This window comes from Scyliorhinus torazame, chromosome 18, assembly GCF_047496885.1.
Source record: "Scyliorhinus torazame isolate Kashiwa2021f chromosome 18, sScyTor2.1, whole genome shotgun sequence".
NCBI classification, from domain to species: domain Eukaryota; kingdom Metazoa; phylum Chordata; class Chondrichthyes; order Carcharhiniformes; family Scyliorhinidae; genus Scyliorhinus; species Scyliorhinus torazame.
In genome coordinates, this window is record NC_092724.1 from 44,007,344 (window position 1) to 44,026,177 (window position 18,834).

The following is an 18,834-nucleotide window of genomic DNA, read 5'->3' on the forward strand; positions in this document are numbered from 1 at the left end:
GAGGTTGAGGTGATTCATTGGCTGTGCAGCCCTTCGGAGGTACAAGCCACAATATAAAGATGTTTAATTTGCTTTAATTCGCGAGTTTTTCTTTTTCTCTTATTCCCTCGAAGTGAGGAGGATGATGGTTGGAGTGTTTTGGGGCTGCAGCTACCATATGGTTCTGGCTGACCAGGAAATTCTCCTCTTCTTACTGCCTGCCACAGGCAAATAGGTAGGATTTAGAGGTCAACAGCTCACGTCATTAAACATCCAAGTCCTGGAGTAGAATTCTATCATGGAGCTTCCGGCTGAGAGCCAAACACACCACCTACTGCGCCACGAGACCTCCACTGCAAAATAACTACCTCACACACGAGACAATCATGCTTATCCAAGACAATCATGCTTATCCAATAAGGGTTAAAAGGAGTGATTTGTAGTGGTGCAGTTTAGCACGAAATCCTACACTTAACAATGAAGAGAAATTCAAAGTTCCAGAGGCGGAGAATACCAGAATCATTGGGTCTGAATGTAATAGACCATTTGATCAATTGTTCCAAAAATGTAATTCTTTCATAATGCCTGTATTTTGAAAGGGAGCCAGGATACGGAGAGGTTTCAAAGGAAAGGTTGAGCGCACTCTTCCCCTGATCGAAGGACCATTAGCTGGCCAAGCTCATCCCTGTTAGAGTGCAGCATTTATAACCGTAATTTGTCAATGAATCACATTTGATGTTTGTTTTGTACTCCGTTCCAAAAGTCAGATAATTTTTCATGAGCAGGCAGATGAGAGAGAGAGAGAGAGAGAGAGAGAGAGAGGAGAGAGTGGGAGAGAGAGAGCGAAATAGAGAAAACGCAGAGCAGAAGGTAGAAGAGAAAAATGGGGGAGAGAAAGATGGAATTGAGAGTAAAGGGGCAGGGGGCAAAGGAGCTAAGGAGGAGCAGCAAGGAAGGCGGGGGGGGGGGCACAAGAAAGGTTAAAAGCTGGTAGTAAGGGAGATGAGGAGGGGGTGGGGAAGGGTAATAAGTGATGAGGGAGAGGAGGAGAGGGGAAAAGAGGGAAAAGGAGAAGTCAAGATTGGATGCGCAATAAATGCTGGTTTAGCCAGCGATACCCACGACCCATGCATGAATAAAAAATGAGAGTTCAGGATCGGCAGCAAAGAAAGAAAGAGACTAAAAGAGAAATATGCCAAAGAAGTGGCCGGCAGAGCAGTCAGGAGCACATATGCAACTATGAAGGCAGATGTGACTCCGCTTTCTGTTCCAAGTTATGTAATTCCGTTTGATATTTCCCCAACTTGCTTAGTCAGGACTGCTCCATCAGAAGCTGATGACATCAGTGTTTGAGCTTAATTCTCACTAATACATCTGCAAAACTGCAATATACGCATTATAATTTGTGGTATAACAGTGCTGGATCGAAAATTGTAATATCATAATGCTTATTTAATAGTGAAAACTGCTTACCAGGCAAGACATCCCCTACCTACACATCCCAATCAATATCTACCCACTCGTCAAACAAGTCTTACATGGTAGTTGTTTTTCCAGCTCCATTGTGCCCCAAGAATGAGGTGATCTGCCCCTCATAGAAATTGAGGCTAAGTCCATTAACAGCCACTTTCTTTCCGTAAACCTTCACTAGTTTCTGGATGGACACGCCCAACTTGAAGTGAGTTGGCTCCTTCTCCAGATGGACTGGGGGGAGAAAAACGTACAAGGAAGATGTTCCTAAATGTTAACTCTGTAAAATGACCATCAGAACACCAATCAAACAGCAACAAGATGACACAAACTTAAAAACATGCAAAATAAAGCCGAAAAGTTCAGCAGAACCAGCAGCACCTGTGGACAGAGAAACAAGAGTTTTTTTCAAATAAATTTAGAGGACCCAATAATCTTTTTCCAATTAAGGGGAATTTAGCATGGCCAATAGTTTAGATTGTGTGGGTGAGACCTTGACAGCGTGAGGCATAGTGCTAACCACTGTGTCACCGTGCCACCATCGAGAAACAAGAGTTAATGTTTCAAGTACAACATGACTCCAAAGAAGAGTCATATTGGACTCAAAACAAACAAGGGGACATGGCTACAAGATAATCGGCTGTCCATTTAAAACTGAGGTGCGTAGAAATGTTTTCTTGTAGAGGCTGGTGAATCTCTGGAATTCCCTGTCCTGGAGGGTGGTGGAGGCTGGATCATTAAAAGTATTTAAAGTGGAGATGGATAAATATTTGATAGATTGAGGAATAGAGGGCTACGGGGAAATGGCATAGGAAAGGAGTTGAGGCCGGCATACATCAGCCGTCATCATATTGAATGGAGGGGGAGGCTTGAAGAGCCTGGTGGCCTACTCCTGCTTCTATTTCTTGTGTTTTTGTTAACTCTTTCCCTCTCCATAGATGCTGGCAGACCTGCCGAACATTTCCAACACTGTTTATATTTCAAATCTCCAGGATCCGCAATATTATTCTTTTAGACCATAAGACCTAGGAGCAGAATTAGGCCACTCGGCCCATCGAGTCTGCTCTGCCATTCAATCATGGCAGATATTTTCTCATCCCCATTCTCGTACCTTCTCCCCATAATCCCTGATCCCCTTATTAATCAAGAACCTATCTATCTCTTTCTTAAAGTCACTCAATGATTTGGCCTCCACAGCCTTCTGCAGCAAAGAGTTCCACAGATTCACCACCCTCTGGCTGAAGAAATTCTTCCTCATCTCTGTTTTAAAGAATTGTCCCTTTAGACTGAGATGGTGTCCTCTGGTTCTAGTTTTTGCTACAAGTGGAAACATCCTCTCCACATCCACTCTATCCAGGCCTCACAGTATCCTGTAAGTTTCAATAAGATCTCTCCTCATCCTTCTAAACTCCAACGAGTACAGACCCAGAGTCCTCAACCGTTCCTCAAATGACAAGTTCTTCATTCCAGGGATCATTCTTGTGAACCTCCTCTGGACCCTTTCCAAGGCCGGCACATCCTTCCTTAGATCCGGGGCCCAAAACTGCACACAATACTCCCAAATGGGGTCCGACCAGAGCCTTTTACAGCCTCAGAAGTACAGCCTTTTGGGCAGCACAGTGGCGCAGTGGGTTAGCCCTGTTGCCTCATGGCGCTGAGGTCTCACGTTCGATCCCAGCTCTGGGTCACTGTCCGTGTGGAGTTTGCACATTCTCCCCGTGTTTGCGTGGGTTTCGCCCCCACAACTCAAAGATGTGCACGGTAGGTGGATTGGCCACACTAAATTGCCCTTTAATTGGAAAAAAAATGAATCGGGTATTGTGGCACCATTGATAACACACGAGGCGAGACGTAGAGAACTCAATCGAGGCTTTATTGAGCAGACTTGTTCCCCAACAGCTCAGTTACAGAATGCGGCTGCTGGGAGAACCTGGGTTCTTATACCCCGCCTTTCTGGGTGGAGCCCAGTAGGCGGCAGATCCAATCAGGGCCCAGTATCTGTCCACCGATAGCCCCTCGGCATCATGGTGTACCGTATTACCCCTAATACATACCACCACAGATACTCTAAATTTATTTTAAAAAAACAAAGAAGTACATCCTTTTACTTAAAAACATGTGAAGCTGGGACTGCACGGTGGCGCAATGGTTAGCACTGCTGCCTCACGGCACTGAGGACCTGGGTTCGATCCCGGCTCCGGGTCACTGTCAGTGTGGAGTTTGCACTTTCTCCCGTGTCTGCGTGGGTCTCACCTCCACAACCCAAAGATGTGCAGGATAAGTGAATTGGCCATGCTAAATTGCCCCTTAATTGGAAAAAGAATGGAGTACTCTAAATTTATTTTTTAAAACGTGTTGCTTTTGCTCAGCCATTTTAAACTAATCACATGGGAGTTATTGTTCAAGCAGTTATTGGTAGAGGGTAATAGGGGAACTTTATTAATTGGATACTGGAACTAAATGATACTAATATCAATATATTCTTTGTCTCCCTTCTGCTCCCACGTCACCTAATACTTCAAGCTGGATAGATGGATTGGGCCTGAAATTCACACCAGTTTTATTTTCGAATTGGGAGGCAAGTTGACCACTCTGCTTGCCAGAAACAGCAGTAATGTCGGTTGTACACATCTATGGCGAAACGCTAGTCCTGAAAGGTGATAGCCCAATTGTCCAATGCCTCATCCTGCTCTCCAAATCCACTCAATAGTCTGAACAAGTCACATTTGGATCTCAGATGTGTTACGCAGATTATTTTTTTGGAATACAAGGAACAAAAGTAAAATACTGCGGAACTGGAAATTTGAATTAAAAACAGAAAATGCTGGAACTGCTCAGGAGGTCAGGCATAGAAAAACAGAGCTAATGCTTGGATTTTCATTTTTGAAAGCCAGGATTCCCGACCCCGTTCCTGACTGTCTGATTTGTCAGCAGTACCTGTAAAGGGTGCAGGTTGGTTGGTTCCCATCAAAAGCTTGCATCTGGCATGCCCAACCTTGTTGGCCCCATTGCAGAGATAGGCATGTCCAATTTCTCCGTAATTTTCATGGAGTTGGGCCAAAAGAATTGTGGTTCACGGCCCCTCAGGAGGCGCTGTGAGCCCTTGTTTGCTTGGGAGGAACTTTTAAAATGTAGGTTTAAGCCCCTTGTGACTCGTGTCCTACAGGCCAAGATATACCTTTCCATCCATTCCCTATAGCCCCTCATACTCCAAATGCCATGCACACATAATGAGGTTTGACTCAGAGTCCAGGCAACCATTATTCTTACTGAAACACTCGCGCCCCAGAGAAAACATTACTCGATTGGCAGCTCAGGCTCTCTAATCTCTGCAGTCAATTGCACAATAGTTATTTACACAAGGTTTCAAGAATGTCCAGTCATTACTGGTACTTTAAAGGATCGAGATTATTGACACTTTTATTGTCTTCTAGTGAAGTTACTTTTTTTAAAGTTAGAAAGTTATGAATTAATTATGTTTTTTTTTTTAAAAAGCTACTACACCATATGGTTTATTCGATCTGTAGAGTGTATAATGGATCAATGGGTATATAAATGCCATACCTTAACTTTGGAGGCATGAGGAACCACAAGGGATAGGAAGGGCAGAGTTTAGCATTGAGAATATGAGGGGCCTGTGGGGATGGGGGAAGGGCATGAGGTAGCATGGAAGGGCAAAGGGGAGTGTGTGCGGGGTGAGGGCTAGAGGGCCTTCTGTGTTCTTATTTTAACTGGGACAATGTCCCACAGCACCGAGGTGGGCTTTTTAAACATACTTCCTCTGCACCTGGCTGCCCAAAACTTTTACCCTGGTCAACTATCCCATACTGAGGTCCCCACCAATCTAGCAACCACCCGCCCCCGGCAATGAAGATCCCACAATTGTGGCAACTTTCTCCAGAGCTGTGCAGGCTGAGCCATGAATTTTCCCAATTCTCGCTATCCACCTCGAGGATGAAAATCCCAGGCCAACATTTCAGTTCATGATCTTTCATCAGATTGCTGATGATCTTAAAAACTATTTAGAGATGTACAAAAATATCAAATCCCAAATTATGGATCTGAGCTATTTGGATCTGAAACCCTTACCTTTGTTGGTGCTGCTGTTATCTGAGAGTTCACACAGATCCTCACTACAGTAGAACTTTCCACACCAGTAACTCCTAAGGACAGGAAAATACCAGGGTTTGGGAATTCCAAATTGGCCTGCAAGACAAAGTTTAGTAATAAAAATGGGACCAGAATCTTCCACACCTGATTAACAACTAATTCATTTTGTACAGCAGTCTACATCCAGAAAGATGCCTCAAAGCGCTTTACAATAGGGAGGAAAAATACTTTCAAAACCAAACATGGAAAAATGTGAGGGGAGTGGGAATTGAGTGAGAGAATCAAAGAGAATGAGTTCTGATGAGAAACTTCAAAAGTAGAAAGAAAGGCGACAAGTGAGAAGGAAATGTACAGGAACGAACATGCATTTGTAATGTAAGTTTCAGCATCCTCAGCCAATGAATTACTATGGAAGTGATTTCCCGCTGGCGTGACACAAGATTGAAAGGCCTGGCGGGATGCCGGCAGACAGCTGTTTTAATGAACATTCATGAGATGCAAGTGAATGCAAATGGCGTTCATGCCACTGGCCAGCGGGAAGACCGACCCGCTATTAACCCGCCATTGGGAGAATTGCGCCGTGATTTTACTCCAGTGGGTTTTCAACTTTTTGGCTCCCGCTAGATTCTTCACTCCCGCCCGCCACCAAACTTGCCGCGGGTGAGATGGGAGAATTCCGCCCTTTGGGTTCGAGGAGATGTCCAGAGTTAGAGCTGTAGAGTGTGTATGCAGAAACCTGAAGCAGGAGATCACTAAATTAGAGAGGAGCATTGATAGGGACAGATTCGAAGAAGAGGACAAAAACCAGCGAATCAATAAATTTTCCATTACAACCGGCCATATGACAGCACAGTAAATGTGAACCAGTGGCATTCAGCCAGGCTATAGTTCTATTGAATTGTCGAATTGCACAAATTTCAGCAACTATTTGCCAGCTTCTTCGGAAGCTGACTCTGCTTGAGATTTGGTCAACAGGTAATGGTTGCTTTCTGATACATCATGCAAGTGACCATTCTTCATGCAAGAACACATACACTTGAGTTAGTAGGATACATAGCCATGGGGTCAATGACCAGGGGCGGGATTCTCTGACCCCCTGCCGGGTCGGAGAATCGCCGGGGGGCAGCGTGAATCCCACCCCCGCCGGCTACCGGATTCTCCGGCGCCGGGGATTTGGCAGGGGTGGGAATCACGCTGCGCCTGTCGGGGGCTGTTGGCAGCGGCCCCCCCGGCGATTCTCCGGCCCACGATGAGCCAAGTGGCCGCCCGTTTTCGGCCAGTCCCGCCGGAGTCTATTACACCAGTACACCAGGTATTTGCCGGCGGGATCTGGCTGCGCGGGAGGCCTCCGGGGTCCTCGGGGGGGGCGCAGGGGGATCTGGCCCCGGGAGGTGCCCCCATGATAGCCTGGCCCGCGATCGGGGCCCACCGATCTGCGGGCAGGCCTGTGTGCCGTGGGGGCACTCCATTCTTCCGCGTCGGCCGATGTGGATCTCCACGATGGCCGACGTGGAGATGAACCCCCCTGCGCATGCGCTGGGATGACGCCAGCACACGCTGGCACTCCCGCGCATGCGCCAACTCACGCCGTCCGACGGAGGCCCTTCGGCGCCGGTTGGCGTGGCGCCAAGTCCCTTCCCCGCCGGCATGGCGCAAACCACTCCGCCGCCGGCCTAGCCCCTGAAGGTGCGGAGGATTCCACACCCTTGGGGCGGCCCGACGCCGGAGTGGTTCACGCCACTCCTCGGTGCCAGAGTTGCCCGCCCCATCGTTTCCCGCAGAATCCCGTCCCAGCTCGCGCCCAACGTTCATACACATGCCTTTGGATAACTGGAAACCTGTCTATTCTTATCCCTAGCCCAGAGCATGAAGACAAATAATAGCTGCAATAAAATCACCCGGCTGGGATTGGCTAACTCGACAATGATGAAAGTTAGGTTTTACTAGCCCGTATCTCTCAATAATGTATTCAGAAAGGTTTCTCCTTGGGCAGCACGGTGGCACAGGGGTTAGCATTGCTGCCTCACGGCGCCGAGGTCCCAGGTTCGACCGCAGCTCCGGGTCACTGTCCGTGTGAAGTTTGCACATTCTCCCAGTGTTTGCGTGGGTTTTGCCCCACAACCCAAAATGTGCAGGGTAGGTGGATTGGCCACGCTAAATTGCCCCTTAATAAAAACGAGGCAAGGTTTCTCCAAATGAAGTGTGTCAAAAAGGATTTTCACTGATCTAAATTTAAAAATTGGTGAAATTTGTTTTAAGATACCTTTGTTGTTATTCGGTCCAGTTAGTAGATCAAGATGACATTTGCAATGCTCTTTCACCATAACATAAATTGATAAAATAAATAATTACCTGGAAACACTGCTTCAATGTACCATGCGGCAATGCTATAGAGGACAGCGTCCAACAGCATGAGGAGGATAGAAGTAGTAAAATTGTATGGGTCACCTTCTACAGGGCTGGAGACAAGGTTAAACCACTGAACACCAACTCCTTGTTCTTCATAGAGCGCAAAATATTCACATCCAAAACCAAATGCAACAGGAGATAACAGACTCTGCGAGAAAAGACACAAGAGATTTAAGAAACACACCTTTTAATCCCATGATTAGGAGCCAACTCCTGGCAAAACATATTTTGTTACAAAAATGTCTAATTTCACGATCCTATATGGTGGAAGTATAAACTTCAGTGGGGATTGAAGTTTTTAAGTGTCAGATAATGGAATCACCCGGCTTGGGAGACTGTAAACAGACCTAATGTAATTGAAATTCAAAGGATGGCCTGTGTTTATTTAATAAGGTGCGAGTTGGAAGTGCGAAAACTTGAAGAATAGGTCGGAACATAGGAAAAGGAGTAGGCCATTCAGCCCCTCAAGTCTGTCCTGCCATTCAATGAGATCATGGCCGATCTATGACTTAACTCGATATACCTGCCTTTGGCCCATATCCCTCAACATTTTTGCTCAACAGAAATCTATCTATCTCAGATTGAAGGTAGCCCCTTTGTGCGTTTTGGGCGTGGAAACAAGCGGGGCAAACTACTCGAATTGGAACAGAGTCCTATAGCAACTTCGTTTAGCCGATGTGTCCCAGCATTCGGAGCGCCGAGAAACACCATGCTATTGAACTCCCATTCGTGTAGATATTTCTGTGTAATTTCTGTCTAAGTTTTGCTGTATTTTTAATTGATTTATACCAAGCACCGACAGATACAGCATGAACAAAGCAGTTCTCGCAGCAAAAACACATTGTAAGCACCTGTTTTAATGAAGTTCTACACAACATGCTGATACCTATAAACCAGTTCGACATCTGGACAGATGAAACCATGTTCCTATGCATGCTCTCTTATCCCCAATTAAAGCAGGCATCAAAACCATTCTCACTTATATTCTGGATATATTTTATGCTTGCACTTTGTAATCTTCTTTATTAATTTTAAGGATTAGAAGCAACTTTACCACATCATCCTTTGTTTTAGTGTAACTCATTCCAAGTAACCAAAGTAACCTCAACCTTCAAATGGCCTCGAAAACAGTCATGGATAAGGGTCTGATTGAATACCAATTACAATAATGTCTGAGACAATGAGTTCAAGATATCAATCATGAGGGAATGACAGCATGGGCAGGATTCTCCGGCCTCCCATCCTCGTGTGTCTCGGCGATGGGAGATGGTGCACCGTTCGCTGGAGGCAGGATTCTCAGTTCCTGCCGCTGTCAATGGGAATTCCCATTGAAGCCACACCACACCACTGGGAAAACCACGGGTGGGAGGAGAGAATCCCACCGCCAGTGAACGGCCAGAGAATTCCGGCCCATATTCCCCCCATCCTGAATAAGTGAGGAAGGAAGATATTGTGAAACATATTCTTAACAAGAAGTCATAAGAGTAACTGAAACAAACTTTAATGAGAGGGATGGTCCCACATCTTAGAGGGCCAGTCAGGGGACAATGGGAAAATGCCATCAATAGGTGCCCATCACCCTCGAGAAATCAAATAGGTACTGATTTTGCCCACTTAGATCAACCACAGATAGATCATGCACCCCTTAAGTCAGATCATGCACCCCTTAAGTCAATTAAGAGTTAGCCTCACCTCATTTAGGCCAATCAGAGTGCAATAACATTAAACATTGATCATATTGTAGGTTGTGGCTTGGAATGAGTTAATAAGCAGCAGCTTTCACTGACTGAGTTACACAGCGAGTGCCAGCAGTCCACAGGGAAGCAGATGCTATGGGAAGGGAACAGGCACCGAGTGTCAACCTGCGGCCAAGGCTGAACTGGAAAGCAGAGCTATAGTATGCTAGTCTAGTCCTGTCCCGTCTTTGAGAAGTAGACATCTACAACTTCAAGATTTCCAAACGGTCTCCTACTGCCTAAATGCTTAAACGGACATGATTAAAGAAGTTCAAATAACACCAAGGACTTAGTTAGTTAGTGGCACTTGCTTTGTTTTACTATTGTAATTGAAGGCTTTTGTTTAACACATGAAATCTTGTGGCACAATTCTCTGTTAAAAGCCGGGAGCTTGATTTCTTTTTAAAATATTACCAGTCTGCCTCAAGATCATCATTTATTTTTCACAAGGATTTTGTGTGGGTCTCAAATTCTAAGCCTGGAAAGAGCATAATTGGGCTAGATAAACTGAGGGACAATATGGGGTAGAACTTCAATCTGCTGGGTTTCTGGCCTGGTTACATTTGGCCCTTGGATCTTGCTGACATATCTGGGGACAATTCTGTTAAGATCTAACAGGACTCTCATCAGCTGCGAACTAAGTACCTGTTGAGGGCCAGACAAAAGGGGAAAAAAAACAAAGATCCCAGAGGGATTGATTATTTTTGAAAACATGCATACTTTCTCCCTGCGGGGCAGAAGAATATGTAACTTATTATTGTTTTCTTTGGTCTTTCTCAGGATTTGATGCCTCACTGTTGGATCAGCCAGATTTCACCATAATAGGGTTGACGTGTCTGAAATGCCAGAGGGCACAAAAGAGAATCAAAGTGTGGCATCGTAGGAGAGTAGGCAAGCAATTGGACTGGTGAGTATTCCCATGGTTTGCTCTTTAAGCTAGGCCAGTATCTTAAATTAAGGCTAGGAAACTTTATCACTTTTATGGAAACAATGACTAAAAGCAGATAGCTAAAAATATCAGAAACAAAAACCTTAATTAACTTCAATTAAATATAGCAAGGAAGATCAAGTAAATAAAAACTTTCATTAACTTTAATTAAATATATTGAGCAAGGCAAGTACAGTGTTATTACTGCTGCGTGGGGGAGTTGGTGGAGACCAGTGAGATCCTGAGCAGCCATATCTTCAGCGTGCCTGAAACTCAAGGAACTTCGACACCGAAGAGATGTTATGTATGCACCTGCTTAAAAAGTATTACATTTCTAACTTTTCCCAGCTCTGATAAAGGTCACTGACCTGAAATGGTGAGAGCCCTGTTTCAGTAAGGCCTGATGCCACTCAGGCATTTGACACGGCAATGGCAAACCCCAACCCCCCCCCCCCCCAAATCAATGGCCCAAGACGGGTGGGGGTGGAGAGATTTTCAGGTGTTCCACCTGAGAGTGCCAGCCATTCAGAGGCTGGCAGCTCTACTGAATGGCAATGTCACCAGAGAGATGATGGCTGCCACTGGTACTGCACCCACCTGAGGCCGAGGATTGTGGATGAACATAGGCCACTGGCGAGTGATTGGGATGGGGGGGGGGGGGGATTCACGGGGTGAGATACACAGGGGAGGAGATTGACAGCAAGGGCAGGGGTTGGCTCTCAGCAGACCCCCCCCCCCCCCCCCCTCCTCTCAATGCCGCTTGGTCAGGCGCCGAATTAACGGAGGCCATTCCCCTGGATCCGGCAAGCAACTCTGCACGGGTATGCTTGCTTTCCTAGCATAGCGAGCCACTGCCTGTTGCTGGGAAAATAGGGTTGATCTAATTGAAACACATTTTGAGAGGGTGTGACAGACTAGTTGCAGAGAGGCTGCTTCCCCTGGCTGTAGAATCTAGAACGAAATGCAGTTTTATTGTGTCACACACTGCTCAGTTTCTAATTAAAACTATGTGAGGAGTTGGTAAGTGGAAGACAGTAACTTCCCAAGAAGTAAGGAAAATTAGGACAGCATCTCCTTGGGTTACTTTCTCTTTCCTCCAGGCACTTGGTTAAAGGTGATGTCAGGGGAGACCTGTCCTATATCAAGCTTCAGGTGATATCTATCCCAGGCTAGGTAATTTTAAAAAGTGATTTACTAGTTTTATTGCCCTCTTAACAGAAAAGAGGAAATTCAGAAATACATATCAATTCATCTACTTTGATCTAAATTTATGTTCAATCAAAGATCTGCAGAGTTTTAGGCATAAAATTGATAGCAACCAGGGTACAAATGATGCTTTAATCCTTTGAGGGGAAGTTCAGTCTCCTGCCAGTGACCTCAAGGTTTTTTAAAATTATGGTTGGGAATAGCTCAAATTTTTAGAAGTTTTTCCTTTTAACTTGCATGATGTAGATATATCTGGGATACTGTTATTGAAAGCAAATGACGACCAACAGTTATGCTATTCCATACTAAATAAAAGAGTGTTGTTAGACAGAATGGGCAGCACAATGGTTAGAACTACTGCCTCACTGTGCCAGGGACCCAGGTTTGATTCTGGACTTGGGTGACTATCTGGAGTTTTCATGATCTCCCAGGGTCTGTGTGGGTTTCCTCAGGGTGCTCTCAATTCCTCTCACAATCCAAAGATGTCCAGGCTAGGTGGTGTTACAGGGATAGGATAGGGAAGTGGGCCCATGTAGGGTGCTCTTTCAGAAGGTTGGTGCAGTCTCGATGGGCTGAATGGCCTCCTTCTGTACTGTAGGGATTATATAGAACCCCAAAATTTAGAGGGCCAGAATTTAAAATTGGTAGCTTACAAAACATGAAAGCCATGTTCTGAATAAAGATGAGGGGCTGGATTCTCCGCTGTCAGGATTCTCCATTTCGCCGGCAGCCCAGGGATTTCCCAACGGCGTGGGGCTGCCCACAATGTGAAACCCCATTAGCTGGAGAATCCCAGGGGCCCCCTGCACCAAAAATCTGGTGCGATGAGATGGAAAATCCCGCCCGAGGTTTTAATTATACTGTCAGCTCATGGTTGTGCCAAAGACCATGGTATGATATCATGTTCTGAGCAGCAGTTCAAATATTACTCAACAAGAGATTCAAAAATTATTTACACCATTTTTGCCTTGCTAAATATTGATCAAGAGGTGTGGGAAAGGCTGGGAATGGTTGGGGTGCATCAGAGGTGGTTGAAGAAAGGCAGGATGGAAATTACAGAGGCACTGGCCATAACTTTTCAATCTGCCTTAGTTACAGAGGACTGGGATATTGTAAATATTACTGGCGGGATTCTCCCAAATCCCCGCGATGGCCCGACGCCGGCGTAAAAAGCGGCGCGAACCACTCCGCCGTTGGGCTGACCGGAAGTTGCGGAATCCTCCGCACTTCCGGGGGCTAGGCCGGCGCCAGAGGGGTTGGCGCGGTGCCAACTGGCGGCGAAGGGCTGGCGCGAGTTAGCGCATGCGCAGAACCGCCGGCATATTCTAGCGCATTCGCAGGGGTGTGTCTTCTCCGCGCCGGCCATTGTGGAGCCCTACAGAGGCCAGCGCGGAAGGAAGGAGTGCCCCCACGGCACAGGCCCGCCCGCAGATCGGTGGCCCCGATCACGGGCCAGGCCAGGGCCGGATTCCCCTGGGACCCAAGATGGCGGCGCCCGTTGGCCGCACATGGATCGTTGGAGGGGTTGAGGTTGGGGTCCTGGTTCTCCCCCGGAGATTGCAGTGACCCCTAGGGCCTGGCACACTGCTACAAAGTGCCCCTTCTTGCCACATCCTTTACAGAGGGCTGAGAGGGCCGGGCAGCGCAGTCGGGGGTGTTTCGCTTGCCCACAAAAGTAGCAGCGGGGCCCCTCCGGGTGATCTGGCGCTCTGGCAGCACAGGCCTGCGGGCGGGGGGTGCCGGGGGTTCGGTCGCGGCGGGGGTCCACGGTGCCCAAGGGGGCATTGGCACGGGCTTTCTGCGATGTGACATCGAGCGAGGCAGCGAGGGCCCGTGCCTCCTCGAGGCCGAGTGAGTCTCTTTCCAGCAATCGCTGGCGAATTTGGGACGAAAGCATACCGAATCAGTCGCTCCGTATGTTCATTAGGCGAAACCGGTGGGCAGTTGCAATTTCTCCCCAGTACTAACAGCGCACTGTAGAATTCGTCCAGCGATTCCCCGGGGATTTACCGTCTCGTCGCGAGCTGGTGGCGTGCGTCGACCTGGTTGACGGGCTGAACTTAGATTCCTATCAGCATGGCGAGCGCCGCCTGGAAATCATCCGCGGCCTCTATGAGAGTGTAGATTTCCGGGCTCACCCTGGAATGCAAGACCTGCATTTTCTGGTCTTCTGTAGGTACGCAGGTGGCCATTCGGAGGTATCCTTCAAAACACGCTAACCAGTGTTTAAAAGTGGCCGCTGAGTTTGCCGCGTGGGGGCTGATTCGCACGGAGTGATTCAGAGCTCCATGTTCTTTAAAGGTTGTATAATAAATTGGAGCACAATCAATCACTCACGAGACGAGATGAGAAGGAGTCAATCGCGGGCGAGGCCAGGGCCGGATCCCCCTGCGCCCCCCCCCCCCCCCCCCCCCCCCCCACCCGCGTACCGCGTCAGCCGGCCTACCAACCAGGTCCCGCCATGTGGGACCATGTCCAATCCACGTCAGCGGGACTGGCCAGAAACCGATGGCTGCTCCCGGAGAATAGCCCGGGGGGGGGGGGGGGGGCCTGCTGCCAACGGCCCCCGACTGGCGTGGAGTGATCTCCGCCCGCTCCTGAATACCGACGCCGGAGAATACGGCAGCCGGCGTCGGAGCGGGATTCACGCCGCTCCCCGGGGATTCTCCGACCTCGTTGGGGGGGGGGGGGGGGGGTCGGAGAATCCCGCCCTACATCTTTTTGCAAGGATAAACCCAGCAACTACAGGCCAGCGAAACCTTGGTGGTGGGAAAGATTGGAGTAACAATCCTAGAAAAATAGGAGTCACTTGAACAAACGTGGATTAATAAGAGAGCCAGCATGAATTTGCTAATGGCGGCACGGTGGCACAGTGGTCAGCACTGCTGCCTCATAGCGTCAGGGACCCGGGTTCAATCCCAGCCTTGAGTGACTGTCCGTGTGGAGTTTGCACATTCTCCCTCTGTCTGCCTGGGTTTCCTCCGGGTGCTCCGGTTCCCTCCCACAGTCCAAAGATGTGCAGGTTAGGTGGATTGGCCATGATAAATTGCTCCTTCACGTCCAAAAGGTTAAGTAGGGTTACTGGGATAGGGTGGGGGCATGGGCCTAGATAGGGTGCTCTTTCAGTGAGTCAGTGCCAACTCGATGGGCCAAATGGCCTCCTTTTGCAGTGTAGGGATTCTATAATGGGAAATGGTGTACAACTAATATGTTAATAGGTTAATAGGTTAAAAAATAAAAAGAGGGTTCCTACCGCTAAGGGGGATTCACGAGAGTGTAGTTTCCAGAGGGTGGGTAGGAGAAGGGAGCGTCTCGGACATTTACAAGGAACTTATGGGGTCAGAGGAGACGCAGACCAAAAAGCTGAACTGAAGCGCAAGTGGGAGGAGGAGCTGGGAGGAGAGATAGAGGATGGTTTTTGGGTGGACGCATTGAGTAGAGTCAACGCGTCCGCAACATGTGCCAGGCTCAGCCTGATACAATTAAAGGTCGTTCATCGGGCTCACATGACAGTGGCTCGGATGAGCAGATTCTTTGGGGTGGGGTGCAAAATGTGCGGGAGGACCAGAGAACCATGTCCACATGTTTTGGGCATGTCCGAAGCTTGGGGGATTTGGGCAGGGGTTTACAGGTGTCATGTCCACGGTGTTGAAAACAAGGGTGGCACTGAGTCCAGAGGTGGCGATTTTTGGGGTTTTGGAAGACCCGGGAATCCAGGAGGAAAAAGAGGCAGACGTTCTGGCCTTTGCTTCACCGATAGCCCGGAAACAGATATTATTAGCTTGGAGGGACTCAAAGCCCCTGAAGTCGGAGACCTGGCTATCAGACATGGCTAGCTTTCTCGGTTTGGAGAAAATCAAGTTCGCCTTGAGAGGGTCACTGATAGGGTTCGCCTGGAGGTGGCAACCGTTCGTTGACTTCTTCGCGGAAAATTAATCATCAGCAGAAGGGGGCGGGGTTAGTTTAGCTTGGAGTAGGGGGTTAATAAAGGTGAGACCTGTAAGGGTGGGAGACGGCTTTTGCGCTATGTTTATAGTTTCATGTACATTGTTTATTTTGTTGTTGCTATAATACCAAAAATACCTCAATAAAATGTTTATTAAAAAAAAAAAGAGGGTTGATGAGAGGAATGTTGTGATGCGGTATTCATGGACTTCTAAAAAGGAGTTTGATAACAGGGTGGGTGGGGGGCATTGTTTTCAGATAAGTGTCTTGATTCTCTGTTTGGGAGACTGTCAAAAAGGGCAAAAATGACCCAAAAAATTGGGCTCCTGAGGAAAAGCCAAGGGAGCCGTACCTGCTGAGCTACACTCGCTGAGACCCAGCACAGGCAAAATGGGCATTGCAACAATTCTATGATTCAATAAACAGGGTGGGAGGGGGCATTGCCTTCAGTTAAGGGGCTGGATTCTCCGTTTAGGAGACTATTTCTCCCGCCGGGGCTGAATCGCTTGTGGTTCATGCTGGCATTAGGAGCGGTGCCCACAAGTGAGTCACTCTCATGGTGCAGATCACAAGGGATTCCATCATGAATTGGGTTATCGCACCACTATTTTGAGTGGGCGGCCCAATAGCTATGATTGACAGCTCCTGACAACATCAAAAGCAGTTTCCTCCAACAGTCCAAAGACGAGCAGTTTAGGTGGATTGGCCATGATAAATTTCCCTTTGTGACCAAAAGGGTTCGGAGGGGTTGGTGGGTTGCGGGGATAGGATGGAGGTGAGGGCTTGGGCGGGTCGGTGCAGACTCGATGGGCCGAATGGCCTCCTTCAGCACTGTGTGTTCTGTGTTCTGTATGATGGCAAAACATAGTTTGGTGCATGTATGACTTCAGCAGGAACAAAAACAAATATTTGTGGCAAATATATACTGGCTTCCTATACAGGGCCGATGGCTACTTCTGCATTCTGGCAGGTAGGGAGGGTCGATAGACCCACTTGCAGCGCTGACCCATGTGGTCTGTCACTGGGAGACTGCTTCTAAGCAGCTAAACTGGCCCGCATCACTGCAGGGATGATAACTGGAAAATCCCAATCCGCCTCAATAGGCTCTCAACCAGCCATGCCAGTTACCTGCTGGATGAGCTGGTAGTTCTGCTGCTACCCACCCATCTCTGTAACAAATAGCCCAGGGCCGAGATAGAACCAGTGAACTGGCATGCTGGATGCAGGGCTATTTTTAGCCCCCACCCAGCTCCTATGCTGGCCCCAGCAGAAGTTTAAAATCAAGCCAAGGATCTAACTAACTATCTCAACTTAATCTGGTGCCGTCAGATCAGCTTTGTATAAAAACACTACTTTATCTTGTTCCAGTTCTTAAATTACAATTCTTAGCTTATTAACTTAATTAGCTTTTCCTTTATCTTTATATTTAGCATGGAACCCTGTAATTATTACATGCTATTTTGGGTTTGCTTAAGTTAGAATGCAAACTGTATCCTACTTCAACTCACTCTTTCCAAACTGTCACAGTCTCTCTAACTTCAACAATGTTCAGCTTTTTTTTTGCATCCCATCTTTGTTGATACTAAACATTATGGACACAATCTACCAGCCATGCTGCGCCCGAAAAGCAGTGCATCGCGGAGAAACGTGGCCAGTAAATGCTCCCAGGATCTACCCAGCTAGTCGTCCTTTGCGAGATCTAACGCAATCTCATGAGACGTCGTGATGTGAAGCCCGCCCATTGTGAGTGGAATCACTTTTTGGCAAATCTGCATATTAGAGCAAGGCAGTTAGTCGCACTGTAATACGCGGTTTCCTGAAGTAACTAAGGTGTTGGGATCTATTCCCTTCGCCTTGGAGACCTCGGGCAAACGCTATTCAATAGTGGTCCCCACAAACGGGGTCCAGGCGGGACGACACTTGTGGGGGGCACCAAGGGATCGGAGGCCTCCTGGTGCTTGCCCTCAGGGCAGGGTGGCACCCTGGCAGTGCCACTTGGGTGCCAAGCTGGCATTTTCTGCACGGCGGGGATCAGGCTGGGGAGTGCCCTGGATGGGTGGGTGGGGGTGGGGGTGGGGAGGGTCACGAGGTCCCCCTTTTGTGCGAGTTGGGCCTTGGGGGGGTCGCAACAGGCGCTTGAGAGTTCTGGCGAGCGGGGCTCCTCAGCGCGGCGAACCGAACTAAGTGCGGTCTCGGCCGCACATTGTCCGCTGAGGCCCCATATCTACCTGAAGTCGCATTTGAAAGCGCTGTGTTACTCGGCACTGCGAGTGTTGGGAAACACAATGCTATACGTGCTCGCTATGGGACATTGTTCCCATTAGGTTTCATCGCGCCCATTGTTTTGATTTACCTCATTTCCCATTGGCCATGTTTTGGTGTTTCCTACTTTATATAGATGCAACTAAATAGCAATCAGAGGGAAAACCTGGGGCGCGATTCTCCGACCCGCCACCAGATCGGAGAATCGCCGGGGGCCGGCGTGAATCCCGCCCCCGCCCTGTTGCGGATTCTCCGCCACCGGTGATTCGGCAGGGGTGGGAATCGCGCCGCGCCGGTCGGCGGGAATCCCCCGGTGATTCTCCGGTCCGCGATGGGCCGAAGTCTCGCCGCTGTCAACCCACGCCAGCCGGCGTGGATTGAACCACCTTTGGGACGGCGGGACACGGCGGCGCGGGCGGGCTCCAGGGTCCTTGGGGGCGGGGGGGGGGGGTGCGCGGGGCGATCTGGCCCCGGGGGGTGCCCCCACGGTGGCCTGGCCCACGATCGGGGCCCACCGATCTGCGGGTGGGCCTCTGCCGTGGTGGCACTCTTTTCCTTCCGCCTTCGCCATGGTCTCCACTATGGCGGAGGCGGAAGAGACCCCCCTCCACTGCGCATGCGCAGGGATGCCGTGAGCGGCCGCTGACGCTCCCGCGCATGCGCCGCCCGGCAAAGTCATTTCCGCGCCGGCTGGCGGGGCACCAAAGGCCTTTCCTGCCAGCTGACGGGGCGGAAATCAGTCCGGCGCAGGCCTAGCCCCTCTAGGTAAAGGCTCGGCCCCTCAAGATG

The 18,834-nt window shown here is 48.8% G+C and overlaps 1 protein-coding gene across 3 annotated transcripts in view; it reads right to left on the reverse strand.

Moving 5' to 3' along the window:
• The window catches only part of LOC140395177 (phospholipid-transporting ATPase ABCA1-like), a 246,267-nt gene that overhangs the window by 106,408 nt on the left and 121,025 nt on the right, over positions 1-18,834 (reverse strand). For all 3 annotated transcript variants that reach the window (XM_072482683.1, XM_072482684.1, XM_072482682.1), the window contains exons 17-19: positions 7,912-8,116; positions 5,539-5,655; positions 1,518-1,683 (exon numbers count right to left, since the gene is read on the reverse strand). In XM_072482683.1, coding sequence (XP_072338784.1) covers positions 1,518-1,683; positions 5,539-5,655; positions 7,912-8,116 — 488 coding nt within the window. The remainder of the gene's footprint in view (positions 1-1,517; positions 1,684-5,538; positions 5,656-7,911; positions 8,117-18,834) is intronic.